The 18,287-nt window shown below is 41.8% G+C and overlaps 1 protein-coding gene across 1 annotated transcript; it reads left to right on the top strand.

Moving 5' to 3' along the window:
• The first annotated feature begins 424 nt into the window (after window positions 1-424).
• Window positions 425-8,982, top strand: ATP4B (ATPase H+/K+ transporting subunit beta). Its single transcript, XM_055702734.1, is given in 7 exon segments — window positions 425-2,731; window positions 4,135-4,263; window positions 5,458-5,571; window positions 6,354-6,553; window positions 7,923-7,979; window positions 8,530-8,622; window positions 8,788-8,982. Coding segments are annotated over 7 exon segments (900 nt in total). The 5' UTR covers window positions 425-2,619.
• The last annotated feature ends 9,305 nt before the right edge of the window (window positions 8,983-18,287 follow it).

Here is an 18,287-nt window from a genome sequence, read left to right as displayed (position 1 = left end):
CCGTCACGCTGCCTGGTGCCTTCCTCACCCTCCCGTGCGCCTTCCTCGCCCTCCCGTGCACCTTTCTCACCCTCCCGTGCGCCTTCCTCACCCTCCCGTGCGCCTTCCTCGCCCTCCCGTGCACCTTTCTCACCCTCCCGTGCGCCTTCCTCACCCTCCCGTGTGCCTTCCTCGCCCTCCCGTGCACCTTCCTCACCCTCCCGTGCGCCTTCCTCACCCTCCCGTGCACCTTTCTCACCCTCCCGTGCGCCTTCCTCGCCCTCCCGTGAACCTTTCTCACCCTCCCGTGCGCCTTCCTCACCCTCCCGTGCACCTTTCTCACCCTCCCGTGCGCCTTCCTCACCCTCCCATGCGCCTTCCTCGCCCTCCCGTGCACCTTCCTCACCCTCCCGTGCACCTTCCTCACCCTCCCGTGCGCCTTCCTCGCCCTCCCATGCGCCTTCCTCACGCTCCACGCCAAGCTCTGCCCTCCTGGTTTTGCCGTCTCCTTCACGCTGTGCAGCCACACCTGGGCGAGCGGTGCTGAACTCAGCAGAGTTTTAGGTTCCCCGGCCAATGATAGATGGGAACAGGCAGGATATAATGTAAGAGAGAAGAGAACGTGAAATCCTTGACCTCATTTTCGTTAGAGCACAAACTCCGAAGTTTCGAGAGGCTCCACTTTGCCTCCTGTACAGACGCACCCTGCTGTTTCCTTTATCATCTTCACCCTGTGAGAACAGAAGTAACAACTTTTTCCTTTCAAACGCAATTTGGGATTTCGTTTCATTATTAATTATTAATCTGTTGTTTAGATTTAGTTGCCCACCGAAATCTGTGTACTGTTAAATTACCACAGTGCAGAAATCAGTGCAGAAAGAGCACTTTTTTCAGGAAGCCTCTAACTCCACATCTCACCAAGTCCCTCCGCTGGATTCACCCAAAGAGCTTTTGCTCAATGCAGAAAATGTTAAATCCTGTTGAAAACCTCCTCCATCCCTACTTGCTTTCCCCCCTAACTTCTTTGCACCTCTGTTCCCATTTCTGAAACCTCTACATGGGAGCCTCTACAAGCCTTTTAACCTCTGGTCACCCATTTCTTTTTCATTGTTTTCAGGACACTGTGCCATCTCCTTGTCTTACTTCAGCTTTAAAAACATAATCATATGTTTGCCCTGAATATCAACCAGCTCACAGTGTAATGACTCAAAGTACCTTTCTGTTCATCCTCCTCTCCTTTCTATGGGAAACACAAATTGATCAAATCTCTGATCAAATGTCTGTAAATCTGATTTTTCTCTTACTTGGCCTGACTCCTATTTCATCATCTGAAAACCAGTTAATTCACCCCAGATTGGTGGCTATTACACTAAACTATCATGCTGCCTGATCTGAGGCAAAAAAGCGCAATGCATCTTATGGTCAGAAACTCAGCAGTATTTAGCTGACACAACAACCCTGCCATATTCCTCCAGCAGACAGGCTCAGTTACCGCTGTCCCGATGTCCAAATAATGCAAAGTTCACAGCTGACCTTACGTATGTGCCCATTTAAAGACTGTGCCCCCACCATGCATCCTGTGAAGTGAGCGAAAGGCAGGGCACACCGAAAGACCCAGCTGGAAGGGATGAAACCCTGACCCTGCTGAATTCACTTGGCAATTTTGGGGTCGACGTTACTAGAGATCAATAAAAGAGTAAGAGCATTAGCGAACAACTTTGAAAAGCAGCAAGGATGCCAGCCAGCCTGCAGGTGCTTTCCCAAACCCTAGCTCCCCTCGCAGCGGGGTTGTTCCGAGAGCCCTTTGCTTTTCCATCCCCGGGGAGCTGCTGGGGACACTTCTCAGTCCTGCTCCTCTGTGCGCAGGGTGAGCTCAGGTTCGGTGTGCGTCTCCGGACACACCAGAGCCTTTGGTTTAAAGCAGATAGAAAAGGCAGTTAAAAAATGACACCTGCATCTTCTCTGCTCTGCCTTGTCATATACCTTTTACATATAAATATATATATACTTTTATCTTACATTCTCTGAAGATGAGTTAGCACCATCAGAGATCACCTAAGGATCATTCTTGGCAGAAAACAGAAAAACGTGGATCTTCATTTCCCCAGCTGCGCAACACGGCAAACAGTGATTTTCCCCCACTCACTCCCAGTGCAACCTCTTATATCCCAACAGATGGCTACAATTTGTAGTGGGAGAATTATATCGTTTGCAGGTTAATTGGGGAAAAAAAACCCCAAACAACAAAACCTGGAGAGAAACAAGTTCTCCTTCACTTTATCTGTCCCGATAACAGCTATCACACCCAGCCTATTGCAGGCCCTAAGGGCACTCTACAATATGCGTAACTGCCAACGTACCAAGGCAGTCAAGAGAAAAGAGAAGGACATTTGATAGGAACTAACCTCTCCTTGCCAGCCCCAACACCAGCATTATCAACACCCTTTATAAAGAATCGTATCTGCTGCGGGCTGATAATGGTGAGCAGGGGCTTTCATTGGTATAGAAAGCAGATCTTGGTGACCTTCAGCGGAGAGGAAGGTATAAAAACCAAAGTATTTTTCTTGGGTGGCTGTTTGGGCACCAGTTGAATTTCTTAGTTTCCCAGGAGGACACGTTTTGGGAAAATTTTGTGAGAAAATGGCAACTTTAAATGAAAAAAAGACGTGCAGCGAACGGATGGAAAATTTCCGTCGTTTTGTCTGGAATCCAGAAACAAGGCTCTTCATGGGAAGGACCTTGATTAACTGGGGTAGGTTTTCACACATAAGAGTCTTCTCTTCTGGTATGCTTAAAAACCTTGTGGGGGGCTGGGGGTGGTGGGAATCATCCTGATGAGTGGGACATAATACGGTGGTAGATGTGTTGTAATTGTTGGAGAAACCAGTTTTCATATGTGCTTCTGAGACACGTTGAGGGCGGCCCTATAAGCTGAATCACTTAGATCAGAACATAGTTCGTGCAAATATAAGCAGGCTTTATATTGGTTTTGGACTAAATACTTCAAAAGGACAAAACTTATTAACAGTTAACTTATTAATAGCTACCAGTGATGGTTACAGTGTGGTTCTGACCTTGCGAACTAAAGGGGGTTCTCATATATGGAGAATTTTGCTTAATTGGCGGGTTTTGTCCCGTTCTCTGGAAACACATTTTGCTTTTCTGAAATTGCTTTCTAAATTATTGTCTGTTCAGTAGATCTTCTCTCTTACCACCGCATGCTAGTGCATATTTCTGCTGAGCCTCCCTGCCCATAGCCAGACTCATGTCTACAACAACGATGTTTTCTGATCTGCCCTCTAGGAAGGGCAGCCCTGACCATTGTACAGCAGATCCCTGCTCTTCCCACAGATCGTAAGAGTAGCTGCAAGTTTCCAGATGATTTTTTTCTACCATGAAGCCTGTGAGTGCAGCTTATTGGCCACTCGTAAAACCAGAATTTTACAGAAAATGAAACTGAAATGTGAGCCTTTCCAGTTTAGAGAGAAGAAGGTGCTACAAAGCAGCAATAATTACAGGGAGCAGTTTCTGATGGCATCCCCACAACTTGTAGGGCACCAGCTGTGTGTAAGACACATTTCTGCACATACAGACAGAAACACAACATTATTCTGCATCTCACACCAGAAAGATAGTAAGATGACACATTTTGCTGAAGGTGATTTCAGCTGTAAAAGGCAGTGAAGTGATACGGGTCTAAAATCAACATGCCTGAAATACTGACATCTGTCATCCAGATAATGCAAGGAGCAACTTGTTTTTATCGAAGAAACACCTGGGCTGTGTCACTTAGTCCATGTGTAGGAAGTAGATAAATGCTCTTAATTTGTGAAGTTACTTCAACAAACCACACAATCTTCTATGCTTTAAATAATCAAAGCACTACCTATTTCAAAAATTCTTGTAAAACTGAACAAATTTACAGCCAAATTGTTTCTAGAAGCATATCCTTCTGAGTGTAGAGAAGAAGATCCAAAACTCCTGTCCTTTTGTGGGAAAAACCTCCCTGGGGCCCAGGGTGGAAAGGAGATGGCCATCACTGCCAGGATGGTCCCAGCCATGGAGGGACCACTGCACCACCGCCTGGCTTGGAAAGTGCTCTTTATTTATTTATTTATTTATTTATTTTTGTAAAAGCCCTCATTTTTTCCACAGTGTGGATCAGCCTGTACTACCTGGCTTTCTACGTGGTGATGTCAGGGCTGTTCGCACTCTCCATCTATTCTTTAATGAGGACGGTGAATCCATACGAGCCAGATTACCAAGACCAGCTGAAATCCCCAGGTACGCCCATGGTCCAGCCTGGGGTGGGGGGTGCATGGGGTGGGGGGGGAGTTAACCCCCCCAGGGTCCCGCAGCAGCTGGTGGGGCTGGGCTGGGCTGGGCAGCGTTGGCAGAGCCCAGGCACCAGAGGATACAAACGTGGAACAGATCAGGTCGGTTCTGCCTGAACGATCCCTGCAAAGTTTAACCTCTGCCTGAAAATTCCTCTAGGTTATAAAAATCTGGTGTGTTTATTTCATTTATGTGCTAATATATTTATATTTAAATATATTAATACATTAATGAACATACGTAAGATAATATAAATTAAGCCCTTTCTAGGCTGTGGGACACCTCTCCTCTCCCTGAAGGCGGGGGGCAGCCCCTGGGGAAACCCTGCTTTCTGCTCCAGCCCCAAAGTACCCCAGAGTGTTTTGGGGTGCCTGGCAAGACAGAGGGGTCCTGGGGCAAGCAGCCCGGGGTGGATAGCACGGGGAGTCCCTGGGAGAGCAGGAGTGCTTCCCAGTGGGGTGTGCTGTGCCTGTGGCCAAGCAAATAAACCCAAGGCAGACACATGGGGCTAGGAATAAAGATTTAGGACACGAAGTGAGACGTGGGGGATCATCAGCAAGAGATCATCAGCGCACACTGCTAAAACTTCACCCCCTTGATGGCTTGTTTTTACAATGGGAGAGAAAAAATTACTTTTGCAAAGCTGTGGCTCTAAAAATTATTCTGTCTGCTGCTGTTGTATTTAGAAGTTTCCTCTCCCAATGTTCAGGAAGTTTGGCATTTGCTGGAAAAATCATTCCTGTAAAATATTAAGCGTTGCTTTTTCAAAAGCTGTTTCTCATGCTGCAGTATGATCTGTTTCTTTAACCTGATGTGACTATTGTAACTGCTATTGTTAACAAGTCCTGGGGAAATCCAGTGCAATTGCTGGGATAATTTTGCAAGCTGTTCTGACAACAGCATGGATAAATGTGAAAAGAAAAAGAGTTTAGCAGCAGTGGAGGCTTTAGGGGTTTTGGTTGAAGAACTCACAGCTGAGATGGTTCCTGTACATGGTTAATCCTTCCCCGCAAAGCCTGGGGATCTCCCACACTTACAATAGTGAGTCTTGATGCAGCGTAATTGCTATTGTAAATTTAAATAAAAAAACCTGTGCCTGGCATCTCTCCTCTGCTTTGCCTTCCCTTTTCTTCCCCCATGAAGGTGTAACATTACGACCTGACGTTTATGGGGATAGAGGACTACAAATTTATTACAACGCATCCGACAACAAAACCTGGGAAGGTTTAGTGACAACTCTTCAGACTTTTCTGACAGGTAAAAATGAGGTTTGCCTGCATAATATTAAAGAAACATGTTCTTCATGTTACGGTCTGACGACCTTAACTCAGTGTTTCCATTTTCTGTTTGTCCTTCTGAAATGACAAATGTTGAGCGGAAAACACATCTTCTGAAAGGGACAAACAAATCACCTCATGAATCTATAAATCAAACATATGTAAACACATTATTAAAAGCAGAGCCTTGTTTCAGAGTTTTTTTACATTGTTTAATCCTAATTAGTTGTAATAAAATAGCCCAATAGAAGGTCTGAAGGAAGAGGAAAGAAAAAAGGTCTCAAAACCTAGCCTCATCCAAATTCATCTAATACTGTCTGTTACTACAAATATCAAAGTGCCATAGTAAGTCTTGTGAAGCCATTGCGTAGTGTCATCAGAGTATAGTCAGAGTAGGTTAGCTACTCCATTGCCTGTTCATATCTTAACGCATTTATATTCCTTTTGAGCCTTAATATCATATTTCTGTGTTTCTCATACACATATTGAGAAAAATCATATTTGAAATTGACTTTATATGGAGCTATCAACACAAATTGCCAGTCTTAACTCAATTTGATCTCCTGCTTTGCTTTGCCTGAGTGTTCTAAAAAAACCCCAACAACCCCCTGGAACAATTTAAACTTTCTTCACTCTGTCTAATCCCAAGTTCACTTGAAGTACAGTCTCCCATGATATAACCTCCAGCCTGATATTGGGATGTATAACTTAGGTATGAAAAACTTCAGAGGTGAATTTTTCTTTCTTCCTTCACACATCTAGCATATACACCTGCTGCTCAGCACCTGAACATCAACTGCACCAGTGACACATACTTCTTCCAAGACACCTTCGACGGCCCAAATAAAACAAAACTATCCTGCAAATTTACCTCAGATATGCTTCAAAACTGCTCCGGCGCCACAGATCCAACTTTTGGATTTCCAGAAGGAAAACCCTGTTTTATTATAAAAATGAACAGGGTAAGTACAAGCTCAAGGTGCTGAGCAGGAGAGAATTCACTGAGAAACCCCCCATAGCTCGAGTCTCCGCTGCAGAGCTGCTGTATCACCTGCTGCCACAGCCTCGAATCTCTGCGTCGTAGTGGGAAGAAAAATTCACGTGCTTTTCCTCAGGGACCTCCAAAGTTACCAAAGAAATAGTGAGACTCTGTCACCACCCCAGAAAAGTAACGTAGGGCAAAGTGATCTCAGAACCGTCTCTCTAAAGCGCTGGCTTCTGCGCCGTTCCGTCAGCATCTCTGCGACGCTCCCATCCAGCCAAGTGGCACCTGGAGCAGTTTGGTTCTGCCACACCGCGACCTCGTGCCTTCAGCCGAGGCGTTGAGATGTGACAGTAACTAAAGCGCCTGCAGAGGGGCGATACTTGCACACCTTATTTCTCCAGGCTGCAAAGCAAATCTTTAGCAGAACCTATAAAAACTAAATTCAAACCTGGTATATGGTTTTCTCAGTGAAAACCACCCATACGTGTTTTGGAGAGGAAAAAGGGAATCTTCTATGCTTCCTTTAATTTCTTCAGGACATAGACAAAGGGAATCTTCTATGCTTCCTTTAATTTCTTCAGGACATAGACAAAGGCATTTTCTTTTTGGTTTTGGGTAAAATTATGAGCCTTCTAGTTGAATTTTGATAGAAAGTGAAGAGCTCAAATTATCCTCCAGTTCCTGATAGACAAAAATTACTTGATTTTAGGTTTGGCTTGCACCCCAGGCATTTTCAAGAATCTGTGCAAGATCTGAGAGGAGAGCTGTGCCCCCGATTTTGGCAGGTGAAACGCAGGCTTTTCCCCAGCGTGCCTCTGCCTCCTCCAGCAAGGCTGTGTGCCAGCCCCAGCAGGGGAAAGGCACATGGACGGTGCCTGGGGAGCTTTACCCCCTTTCACCTTTGCTGCTACACCATGTGATCCCACTATTTTTGTAGGATCAAATGGGCCCAAGGTTTTCTAACCAGGTATAAGATGAAAAGCACAGAGATTCAGCTTTTCCTTTATCGTCATGCAACTAGGCGTTTTAAGAGACCCTCGCCTGTCTGGGCATCAGAAAGAGCAAGTGGCACATGTGGGTGAGCCCGCTGGGCTTGCCAGGAGGTGCAGTGCTACCTGCCCTGGCCAGGCAAGAGCCCGCCTGCAGTGCCCATCCCAGGATGTCCTGCTTCCTAAACATCCAGCCGCGACACGGCTCCTCACCCAGGTGCACAAGATGAGCCCATCTGCTTGACAGTGCCTTACACAGAAACACATGAAGCGGCCTTTAAAGCTCCGTTAATTGTTTGCTCGCTTTTCTCTCAAAAACAATTTCCAAGACCACCAAGGATGTGTTTTCTATTTCAGATTATCAAGTTTTTGCCTGGCAATGGCACTGCACCAAGGGTGAACTGCACATATGTGGTAAGTGAATGAGGTCTGAGTCTCAGTAATTTCAAGCACCGCAGCTCCAATAGCAAATGAAGTGCAGTTGTGACCAGACAGATTACCCTGCAGCTCTGGAAATAAGATTATTCTGGCCAAATACTAGACATATTCTCAGTTATGTGCAATTTCTTGCACCAGCAGACATTAAGGGGAAAAAAAAAAAGTTTGCTTTATTTTAAATCACCTGAAAATTTTGTTTTTTCGTGCTGCACGGGACATTTGCTGTTTGCTTTCAGCAACCGGCAGTGAAGTTCACACCTCAGAGCAGCTTCTTCAGGTTCTCTGCACATTTCAGCGGGTCCCTGAGCACTGAATTCACAACTGCTATGAAAGAACACTTGCCTGTTTTTCTTGGCAATAATAACAGAGGGAGATTTATACTTTTATTTGAAAAATAAGACCGGTGCTAAGCAGACTGCTGAACTTGAGTTTTAATCCACACTACACGGCTTTTAGCAGTGAAACACTTGCCCGAGGCTGGCTTACAGCTGCCTAGCCGATGACGTTTTTCTTACCTTACAAACAGGGTGATGAGTCTCACCCATTGGAGGTGGACTACTACCCCGTGAACGGTACCTTCAACCTGCACTACTTCCCCTACTATGGAAAAAAGGCACAGGTGGGTGTAACATCACTTTTCTTCTTTATCTTTGTATAAGGTGAAGCGTATGGAGCATCTTTGCAATCTTACAAGAACTGGAAAGAAAGCTTATTTTAAGACTTCATTTTTAAAATTGGTAGTGTAAAATTAAAGAACCTTTTTTTTTTTTCCCCCCCCTCCTAGCCCAGTTACAGCAATCCTTTGGTAGCTGTGAAATTTCTCAACATTATCAGGAATGTAGAACTTAAAATAGTGTGCAAAATCATTGGAGCTGGAATTACCTTTGATAACGTTCATGATCCATATGAAGGAAAAGTGGAATTTAAATTGAAAATTGAAGACTGAGCAGCTACAGAGACACTTCTGAAAAACACATGAAGAACAAACTTACCTATTATGACATTCATCCATATTTATTTTCTATGACCTCCATATAAATTTACTCAAATTACAGTGCAAAGAGACATTTTCTACTGAAAGATGACCCATATAGCTAAAAATCAAGATACCGCTCTCAGTGTGTGAAGATGAGATTATCTCGACATACATAGCTTAACATTCCACGGCTACAGTACGCTGCTGCCTTCATGCAAATATTTGTACAAAACAAATTTCCTCTAAGCTGAGCACCTGTGCCAACAAAGAAAGTAAGTATAGGACCAAAACATCATTTTCTGTCCCTTTTCAAACCATAATAAGGAATTGATGTACAATACTAAATCTCAGATATTGATAAGTAATTAGTTAGCTAGAAGAAGTAATCAATACTTTGAAATACTAGCAAGTAATAGAATTCTCAATCTCTGTTTTATAGGCTGTATAGGTTATAAAAATATATTAAAATTATCTGTATCCAAATGCATTGTTTTTTTGTACTAGTCAGCCAAGCCAAATTTTTTTAGCTGACAAATCAATGACTGCAAAAGAAGTGAACTTGAAATCTGTCCTCTAGTTTACAGATTTTATTGTACCACTTACAACTTCCGTATGTATGTAACAATAAAAATGACTGGTAAGACCGTAATATCCAGTTACATCCAAGAGAACTGTGCTCATTTAACTGTTAGAGGTTGTCATTTGTTTGGGGGTTTTTTCCAGTAGAATAGCCCTGTATAGCAATGATAATCTGGAAGACGCTGAAGTAACACCAAATCTGAAAGTTGAGAAGTCTACCATGTATGATACAAAGCCACAAGACTGCAGTGTTTGTAGAGTATGTTTATGTTCTATGGAGTTCAGGATGCTTCAGCCAGAGAATAAATATTGCACAGAAAAAGATATTCAAGAGAAGACATCACTTTACACCTCCACTGCCTGGACATTTGAGGAAATGGGAAGATGTAACAGGTCAGCCTCCTTTACTACAGTGACATTCAGATAGCCAGCCTGAAGAAAGAACCCAGTTGGAAGGCAGTATTTCCTCTTCAAAACCATAATTGGTATTTGAGCCTTTTTTAGAAAAATTGGACATTCTGCATTTCAGAAACAATAAGAAAATGCACCCTCATATAAGAATTTTTGTTCTCCCCTGGCCTTTCATGTTTCAATTTTTTTTCCTCTAAGAGACTGAATAAAAATGAATTTTATATCTTTGTTGGAACATAGGTATCCCCCTGCACATCCTTCCAAAATAAGGTGGGAAACAATAAAACACTTTTGGTAAAAAAATTGTAATTCATGCTCAAGGGTAATTCAAGGTTGTCTATAAACAGAAAATTTAAATTTTACCAAGAAAACCAAGAACTCTTCCCCTGGTGTCTCTTAACAGACAGATTCTCTCTGCTTGACTATATTTGATTGTGTCTGTAATTTGCATGTTTAGATCAGGTGATGCAGTATCACAAGCTCACATTTTAGGTAGCACTACAGCCTAACACAGGAAGATGCTGAACAAACTTCCCCCAGACTGGGTGTCTGCATCACCACAGCTCCACAACGACCGCCTAGATCGACTTTACAAAAAGACCTTTGATGGGATAAACACATCGGAAGACTGAAGTGTCCCTGTTTTGGCCAAAGGATGATGCATTCTTAGGTCAAGAAAAAGGCATGCAGGTCCACCAGATCTGGTTCTTGCAGTACAAAGATTGCCACACTAAATTTAGATTTCTCTTGAACCATCTGAGATTATTCTTTCTTTACTGGAATTACAAATAGTAACAACACAGAGGAAGGTTTGTGGCTAGCTTAAGAAGAAAAGCTCTGTAAAAGGGTACAATTAATATCAGCTTGCCTGAAACCAAACACAAGCACATTTAAATAGCAGAAAAACCAGCAGGGAAGTATTTTGTCATACTGCAGCAGCACAGCCCCACGCCACCTACAAGCACTCCATGTAGTGAGTAATGGAACCGTCAAAGCAGAAAAGACAGGCTCACACAGCTGCACTTCGGAGACGACCAAGCCACAGCAGGTACAAGATAAAAGACCAAAAGAAGCACAGGGGAAGGAAACTGGCAGGGCATCCTGCCCAAGGCACGGGGGCATGACTGGCAAAAGCAAAACCAAGTTGAGGAGCCACTGCATCCCCCTCTAGGCAGGGCGGTGGGGCAGGAGCAAGCAGCACAGAACACCAGCAATGACAGAGCAGAACTGAAGACGGCCACTTCCGCTGGTGGAAGAGCTCTCCAGCCTGACCACCTTCACCTTGGAGCCCAGCAAGGACCTTGGCGAGCTAAACAGCAGCAGCTCCACGCTATTGTAGTCACCGTGAAGTTAGTGTACAAGTGTTACAGATTAACAGTTTTATGTACGTGGCAAAAGCAATTCATAATATTCAAGAACTAACCATCAGCACTGTGTTGTTAAGGAATTAATTCAGTAGTTTTGTTTTCAAGTCCAAAATGGCCTCATTTATCAGACTTTTAAGTAGTCCCATTGCAAGTCTCCAACTCTTTCAAACACACACGTGACACATATAGATGTATGCATATACAGATGTATACATACACAGATACACGTAAATTCAGTTGCAACATTAGATATTTGATTATGTAACCGAGGAAAACACCTGCCAGGCTACATGGGAAGCTGAAGCAGCCTATTTGGTAACAAAATACAAGTGAAAAACAAATTTTTGAGTTTAGTTAGATGTTGATCAGCAAGGCCATCTGACAGAACAGGCAGGCAGCCTGTGCCTCTGGAGCAGCGGAGGGGCGGGCAGGCACTACCGGAGGAGACGGCTGGGTGGATGTCAGTGCCAGACTGTCTGCCCTTTCTCCCACCAGCTGTGCAACACAGAGGTTAGCTGTGAGGCACAGGGAAGATAATAACATGCCATGAAACTAGTATCACTGACGCCACGGTTTTTTATGTCCAATAAATTTTAGTTTCCAGACTTATCCCTTAAAGGTGTTAAATGAAACTCTTGAAGACCAGCACAGAGAGAACTAAAACATGGCAGTTGCTTTGAGATGCATCTTCCTCTCGACACTTCCATCTATTCTTACAAATATTCATATAACTTGTAAAGCCAATAACTGAAGTGTAAAGTCCTACTGTCTATTATTAAAAATGATAAATAACAGAGTGCAGAAGAACACTGAACATAAGCTCCTTGATGCTTAAAGAATTTTTTGTACTATAAGACTACAGCAAGTTCAAAACATTTGCCCTCTACCCTTCAGAATTCCCAAGTACTATATATTAATAATTAAGACTTAACAGTCTCACATGATGTCATTGCCATTGCACTTGGGAATTCCTCTCATCATTACATATAACTGGTTTTAATCTCTTACCTGTAACAAAAGTCAAGCAGAGACTGATTCTGCAGCAAATGAAACAGTCTAAGCATGTGCTACTTTCAGTAATTGGATGTAGAATAGCAGCTGCATCAGTAATACTTGCAGAAAATACTTTATGCCTTGCACATATACCCCCTTCACAAGCTTAATTTCTTTCAGATACAAAAATTCAAGCTCAAATTATTTTTTTTAACATAAAATAAAAATGTGCATGAAAGAACAGGTGTCCTTTTCTTTTGCTCTATTTTGAAAAACTCTCTCACTGAGGACAAAAACTGTTCACTTATCTTCTCTTTCTTTTTCTTGATACCAGAGTGGTAACAAGATGCATGGCACTTCTCATTATGTTAAGAGCAGAAACTGGGCTGAAAATTCCCTTTTTAGGATCCCACTCCATCTCTCTTGCTCAGTCTAAAATGAGAAAGAACTGAATTCTGGAGAGACACTTGAGATAACAGCCTTCATCATTAATGTGTGTATTTATGTGTAGTCCTACTGTACCAATGTGGGAATTCTATCATTTCAATCAAAATATGATCTGGGCTTTATTACCATCTTTATGAACTAGGTAATTAATTTTAATTATTCCAATTTCAAGTCCCAGTCCTTAAACTTTGTGTCACTTTTCTTTCCTGGTATCGATGAGCCTGTTAAAATGGTATCTTTCTGTGTGACCTGACATAAATCCAGTAATTTCTCATTATATTTTATTTTTTATAAACTGAAGGAATTCCTTAAAATCTGTTAATTAAGATCTTGAGCTTAGGTATCAAATAACTGGGGGAAGGGCTTTTTTCAAGTCTGAATTTTTCCAATATCCTTTTAAATGATGACGCTAACAAGTACATAGCTGCTATTGGTCTCACTGTATGTGTTTGGATGTAACATCACTTTCCAACCCATTATCAGGTTTACCTATACATTCAAAATCAGATTAGCTAGGTCCTTAAAACACCACCTAAGAGACACATGCACTCCTTGTCCACCTTGACACCCACGTCATTTTTACGATCCCACATTTTCAGCATATAGTCTTATCTCCTAGAAGTGTAGCTTGAACTCTTTGTTCAAAAGATGTGTAGTGTAACCATAACGTTTTTTTGGACATGCTCTGATTGCCAAGCATTCCACACTAATCTTTCCTTTCATTGTTTACTTCTTTTCTAGCCAGCATAATCTAAAAATATTTTTAAATTTTATTCTGGTTTATTGAAAAAAAATGTTAAACACCAGTACAATCTTACCTGATGCAGCTATTCAGTCAGTAATAATGCCACAAAAACTATTTTTGATTCAGCAGTAAACAGTTCATAATCCTTTAATATACAATCTGTTGATATTGTAAAATACATACATAAAATCAGAATGCAATGAAACAGAAAAGACCTAAAGATGCTGAAACATATCCATCGTCCTTGACTAGCTAAAAAGTTGCAACCTCCTCCAATACTCATTTGATAAGACCTATTATGTACTCTGTCATTAATAATTAACCTTCCGGGCTTTTAATTTTCTTTTAGCCATCTTCTTCAATAGTTCTAATATGAGGTTCAGGGCTGATCTCAGGCTGTCTAGACCACATTTGGACAGGACTTCCTCACACCACTTTGAAAACTGGCATTTACCATTATTTTAGTCTGTAAAAACTTACCATTTCAAGGTTCATTAGACATCAGCATCAGAAATTTAGAGGTCCACTCTACCTAGCATAAATTACCTGGGTTGCCTGTTTTAAGAGAGTTAAGCTTCAAGTATGTGCTTAATGCTCTGCTTTATTTTTAACAAATTCTCTCAAGTTTACATGATAAAAGAATACAAACCTTCCCTGAAGTCTGCAACTTTTGATGTGCTACAATGCAGAAACTTTGCATTCTGCTAGGACCAGCCCTGCTGAGAGGTTAGGGCTGGTATTGCTGCACTATTTACAGCGATTTACCATGATGTGTATATAGTAATGTGTTAAAAGATCAAATCTTTGAGCCAAACTTTGGATTTCAACCTGTTCAAAACATCCAAAAGTTTAAGAGGTCATAACAGAATAAAGAAAAGCACTTGTAAAGATACTGCATGGGTGATTTTCAATGAACACCAGTCTCTCTTCTTTCTTCTCTGCCACATCAGGACATTCTGCCTTTATCGCAGCAAAGCTGTGTATCAATAATCATGATTTTCCCTGGTGCATGTTTCACTTGTTAGTGTTGACGTGTTTTGAATGTTTCTCTGGGGACAGCAGCTCTCCAGTTGAGTGAAAGGCAGATGCAGCGCGGTGACAACCATCATCACGCCAGATCAGAACTACCCATTAGTCAAATGTTGGAAGTAGGAAATACCCATCCACATCAGTTGCTGCCTTTCTTCATTTTGCTCACAGCATCACCTGTATTTCTGCTTAAAAATCTCATCTTAAAAGGAAGACAGTCTTCACTTCTACACACTGATCTAACAACTACCTTTTCATCATAGAAGTTTAGTAATTTTTGACAGCTTCTGAAGATGAGCTGAGGTTCCATTCTTTTTCTGCCGAGTCTTCAGTACACAGACAAGCTATATGACCCATTTATTAGTTTGTTTGTAATACTGACACATGATATTTTCTGATGTGCTTTTTGTTTTCTTCTCTCTTACTGAATCCACATGGTAATTCAGGCTGGAATGCACCTCAGGTCATCTCCAGTCCAATCTCTGCTCCACACACGGTCAGCCATGAGGTCAGAATCTACACTGCTCCAAGCTTTTATCCTGTCTGCTCTTGAAAACCTTGAAGATGGAGTCAGCACAACCTCTCTGGGCAACCTGTTCTACAGCTTGACCATCCAAAGTTCTTCCTCAAATCCAGCTGGAAACATCCTTGTTTCAGCTTGTGTGTGCTGTCTCTCAGCCTCCCACCATGTGCCACTGTGGGGACTGACTCCATCTCTGCAATAACGTTCTCACAATACAGGAAGGCTGCCATTAGGTTTCTAGAGGCCACCACTTCAGGTAGAACAAGGCCCTCTCCTCATATAGCAACTGCTCCAGCCCCCTGAGCATCTTGGTAACCCTCTGGAATCCATGGAAGCTCAAGGAGGAATCAGAGACCAAGAAAAACCTTGAAAAAATCATAAACTCCAAATCTGGAAAATAATTACATTAGAAGTCATTGCTCTCATGGTGATGGCTTGGTCTTTGCTTTTCCTGATAAATGAATGACAATTAAGATAAAACAAGGCTTTAACAATAAAATGTGTGATAATAATCATCACATCTTTCCGTAAGCTGATGGATCTCAGGACTGAAAGTTGTTAACTCATGCAGAAGTGAACTCATGCAGAAGCGAAGATAAATAGCCTACTACTGCTAAGCAGACAAGAGAAAGGAAATCCCTACATGAAACAATGAATTATCTGGGAAAAACAGTGTATATGCTCTCCTTTCTACTGATGATCATTCCAATAATATTACATCAAAGCCTTTTTTTTTCTTTTACCCTATTTATATTAAAGCAGCATCCAATTTTCAGATTTCCCATTAATGTGAAGATTTCACAACCTGTGTATTCACTGATAAAGAACTGAGGTGATTTATCTTGTGACAGTTACCTCCTTCCATGAAAAATTATTAAAATAGTCATCTTCATGGGCTGGTACCCTATTAGCCCCATTTATTTTTTCTTTTCTGCAATAGTTGCCTTTTGTTGAAGGAAGATTTTAAAAAACAGCTTCCAAAGTCATAATTGCTTTTCTTTAGTCAAGACATGCAAATTCCTACAGGAAAAGCAAAACAGTTTACTTTTGAAACAAAGAATTCAAGAAATCATTCTTAACTTGTCATACAGGTCAAAATAGAGGCAGTCTTTCAAAACTCAGTATCACTTTAGAAAAACAGTGAAAGATGCACACTTTTTGCAGGATTTATCTGCAGGACCATTTCAGAAACCTGAATAAACACTTCACAACTTTTCCTCTTCTTCAGATTACAAGAAGTGCTGACAAATTAAAGGAATAACAGTACATCCCTTCCCCGCCATGTTTTTCCCCAAATTGAGTCCTTCTCACCATTCCCATTACCTTTACCATTATTTAATCCTTCTTAAACTGAATTCTAGTTTCTATCTCCTTACAGTGTTTTCTACTTCCACAGACATCCTCAACAATTTCCTGTCCATGATTTCCTCTTACATTCTGTTCCTGCTTTTAATATGCCTTTTCCATCTGTACATGTGGTACCACCCTTTTCAGACACCAGAACCATAATTTATCTCCCACATTCCAGTTCCTTTCATGCCAGGCATGACATTATTACACTGTTCTATGAATTTCTCTTGGTTTTTGTTTTCTTTTAAAATAAAGTTTCTACTACTAGTCTTCTCATTACTTCTTCCCAACCTACAACTTCTTCTCTTTTTTTATGCCCCTCTGTAAAGATCCTAAAAGTTTAAATCTGTTCTCTTTTCTGTTTCCCTCCTTGTACTACTTCCTGAAATCTCCCTTCCACCTTCTCCATTGCCACTGGTGTCTCTTCTTTTTTTTCTTCTTCCTCTTTCACCTAAACACTATGACCAGGTAACTGCCTGAAATCTAGCAAGTAATTAAAAAAGCCAATGGACTTTCTCTTTTTACTGATTGTTGCCTTTACCAGAAAGCTCTCTTGAAACAAAGGCAATGCAGAATCATTGAATCATTTAAGCTGGAAAAAAACTTTTAAGATCATTGAATCCAACCATAAATACAATATAGACTCATTCCCCCGAGCCACTCCAGTTAAACCACTGAATTCCATTTCAGAGATTCATCAGCAACTAAAGTAATGTCTTTTGAAACGTATGCTTTGCCACTTTCAACTGCCACCATGACCTTGTCTCATCTGAGGTCTACTCAGCTCATAAGAATCAAATGGAAACTGTCAGTTGCTTTCAGCCCTCCTTACCTAACATCCCTGTACTAACTCTTGGATCATACACTAGAGAGGTTTAGAACATAAGGGAAAACTGGAATAATCCCCTTGGACTGTCAAAAATTCCTTGATAACTACTGTTGGACTCCGCAGATAAAACTGCCATTCAACAGCAAAGGTAATTTGAAGCTGACTCAACTGCAACAACCACCTTGCTTCTAGCATTAGCACTGCCAAGAATGCCACCTTCAGCGAGAAGCAAAGCATTCAAATTAGCTCTCACCAATGGTTTTCCCAGGCCCATAAAAGTAAGTGATTTGCTTGGTTCACTCATTACAACAAGGTTTGATACAATTAGAAAACATTCACTGAGTATCAACCGCTCTGTAGCAAGTGCACCACATCCCATTACCACAGATTTGTCAAGGCATAATCCCTCAGAGGAAAAAACCTCATGTAACAAATTTTGTATTTACCGCAGGGCTTAAGTGCATCCAGGAGCCCTTACCACAGACACAGCAGTTACCAGACTAAATTGTGTTTGCAGTGGCTCCCTGGAGTTTGTGTAAGCAACAAATCCTGACTCTGACAGCACAGCCTGCAGTGACCGAGCCAGCTCAGTAACCTGCCCTTTCAGGTGAGGGCAGAGGATGCGATCTAACAGAAAAGTTTAAGGTAGGAAGTATATGGAAAGTAGATTCCTGTTCTGAGGACATGGGAACGTACCACAGAGCTAGGACTGAGGAATACAAGACGAAAAGTTAGGACCGTAAGTGCGGGTTTTTAAACAAAGAAGATGGATTGGAGTACTAAGATTGGCCTGACATGCTGAGAAGCAACATGATTTTAAAAAGGAGACACGAAAGAAGAGAGTATACAGGGTAAGATACTGCTTTTTGCATCGCAAGTCACCAAGAGCTATAAGATCAAATCACTAAATCAAAGCAAAAAATCTGGGCCCTCTATAGTGTAGATGCAGTATCCTGAGACAGTTAATTCTAGGTCTTGTGATGAGAGCAAGTGCAATGTTCTAAAATAACCCTAAAATTAGAAAAACCACAGAGC

Source organism: Falco cherrug, chromosome 2 (assembly GCF_023634085.1).
Source record: "Falco cherrug isolate bFalChe1 chromosome 2, bFalChe1.pri, whole genome shotgun sequence".
Taxonomy (NCBI): Eukaryota; Metazoa; Chordata; class Aves; order Falconiformes; family Falconidae; genus Falco; species Falco cherrug.
The sequence above is the reverse complement of the archived record's forward strand: the minus strand, read 5'-3'. Positions and strand labels throughout refer to the sequence as shown.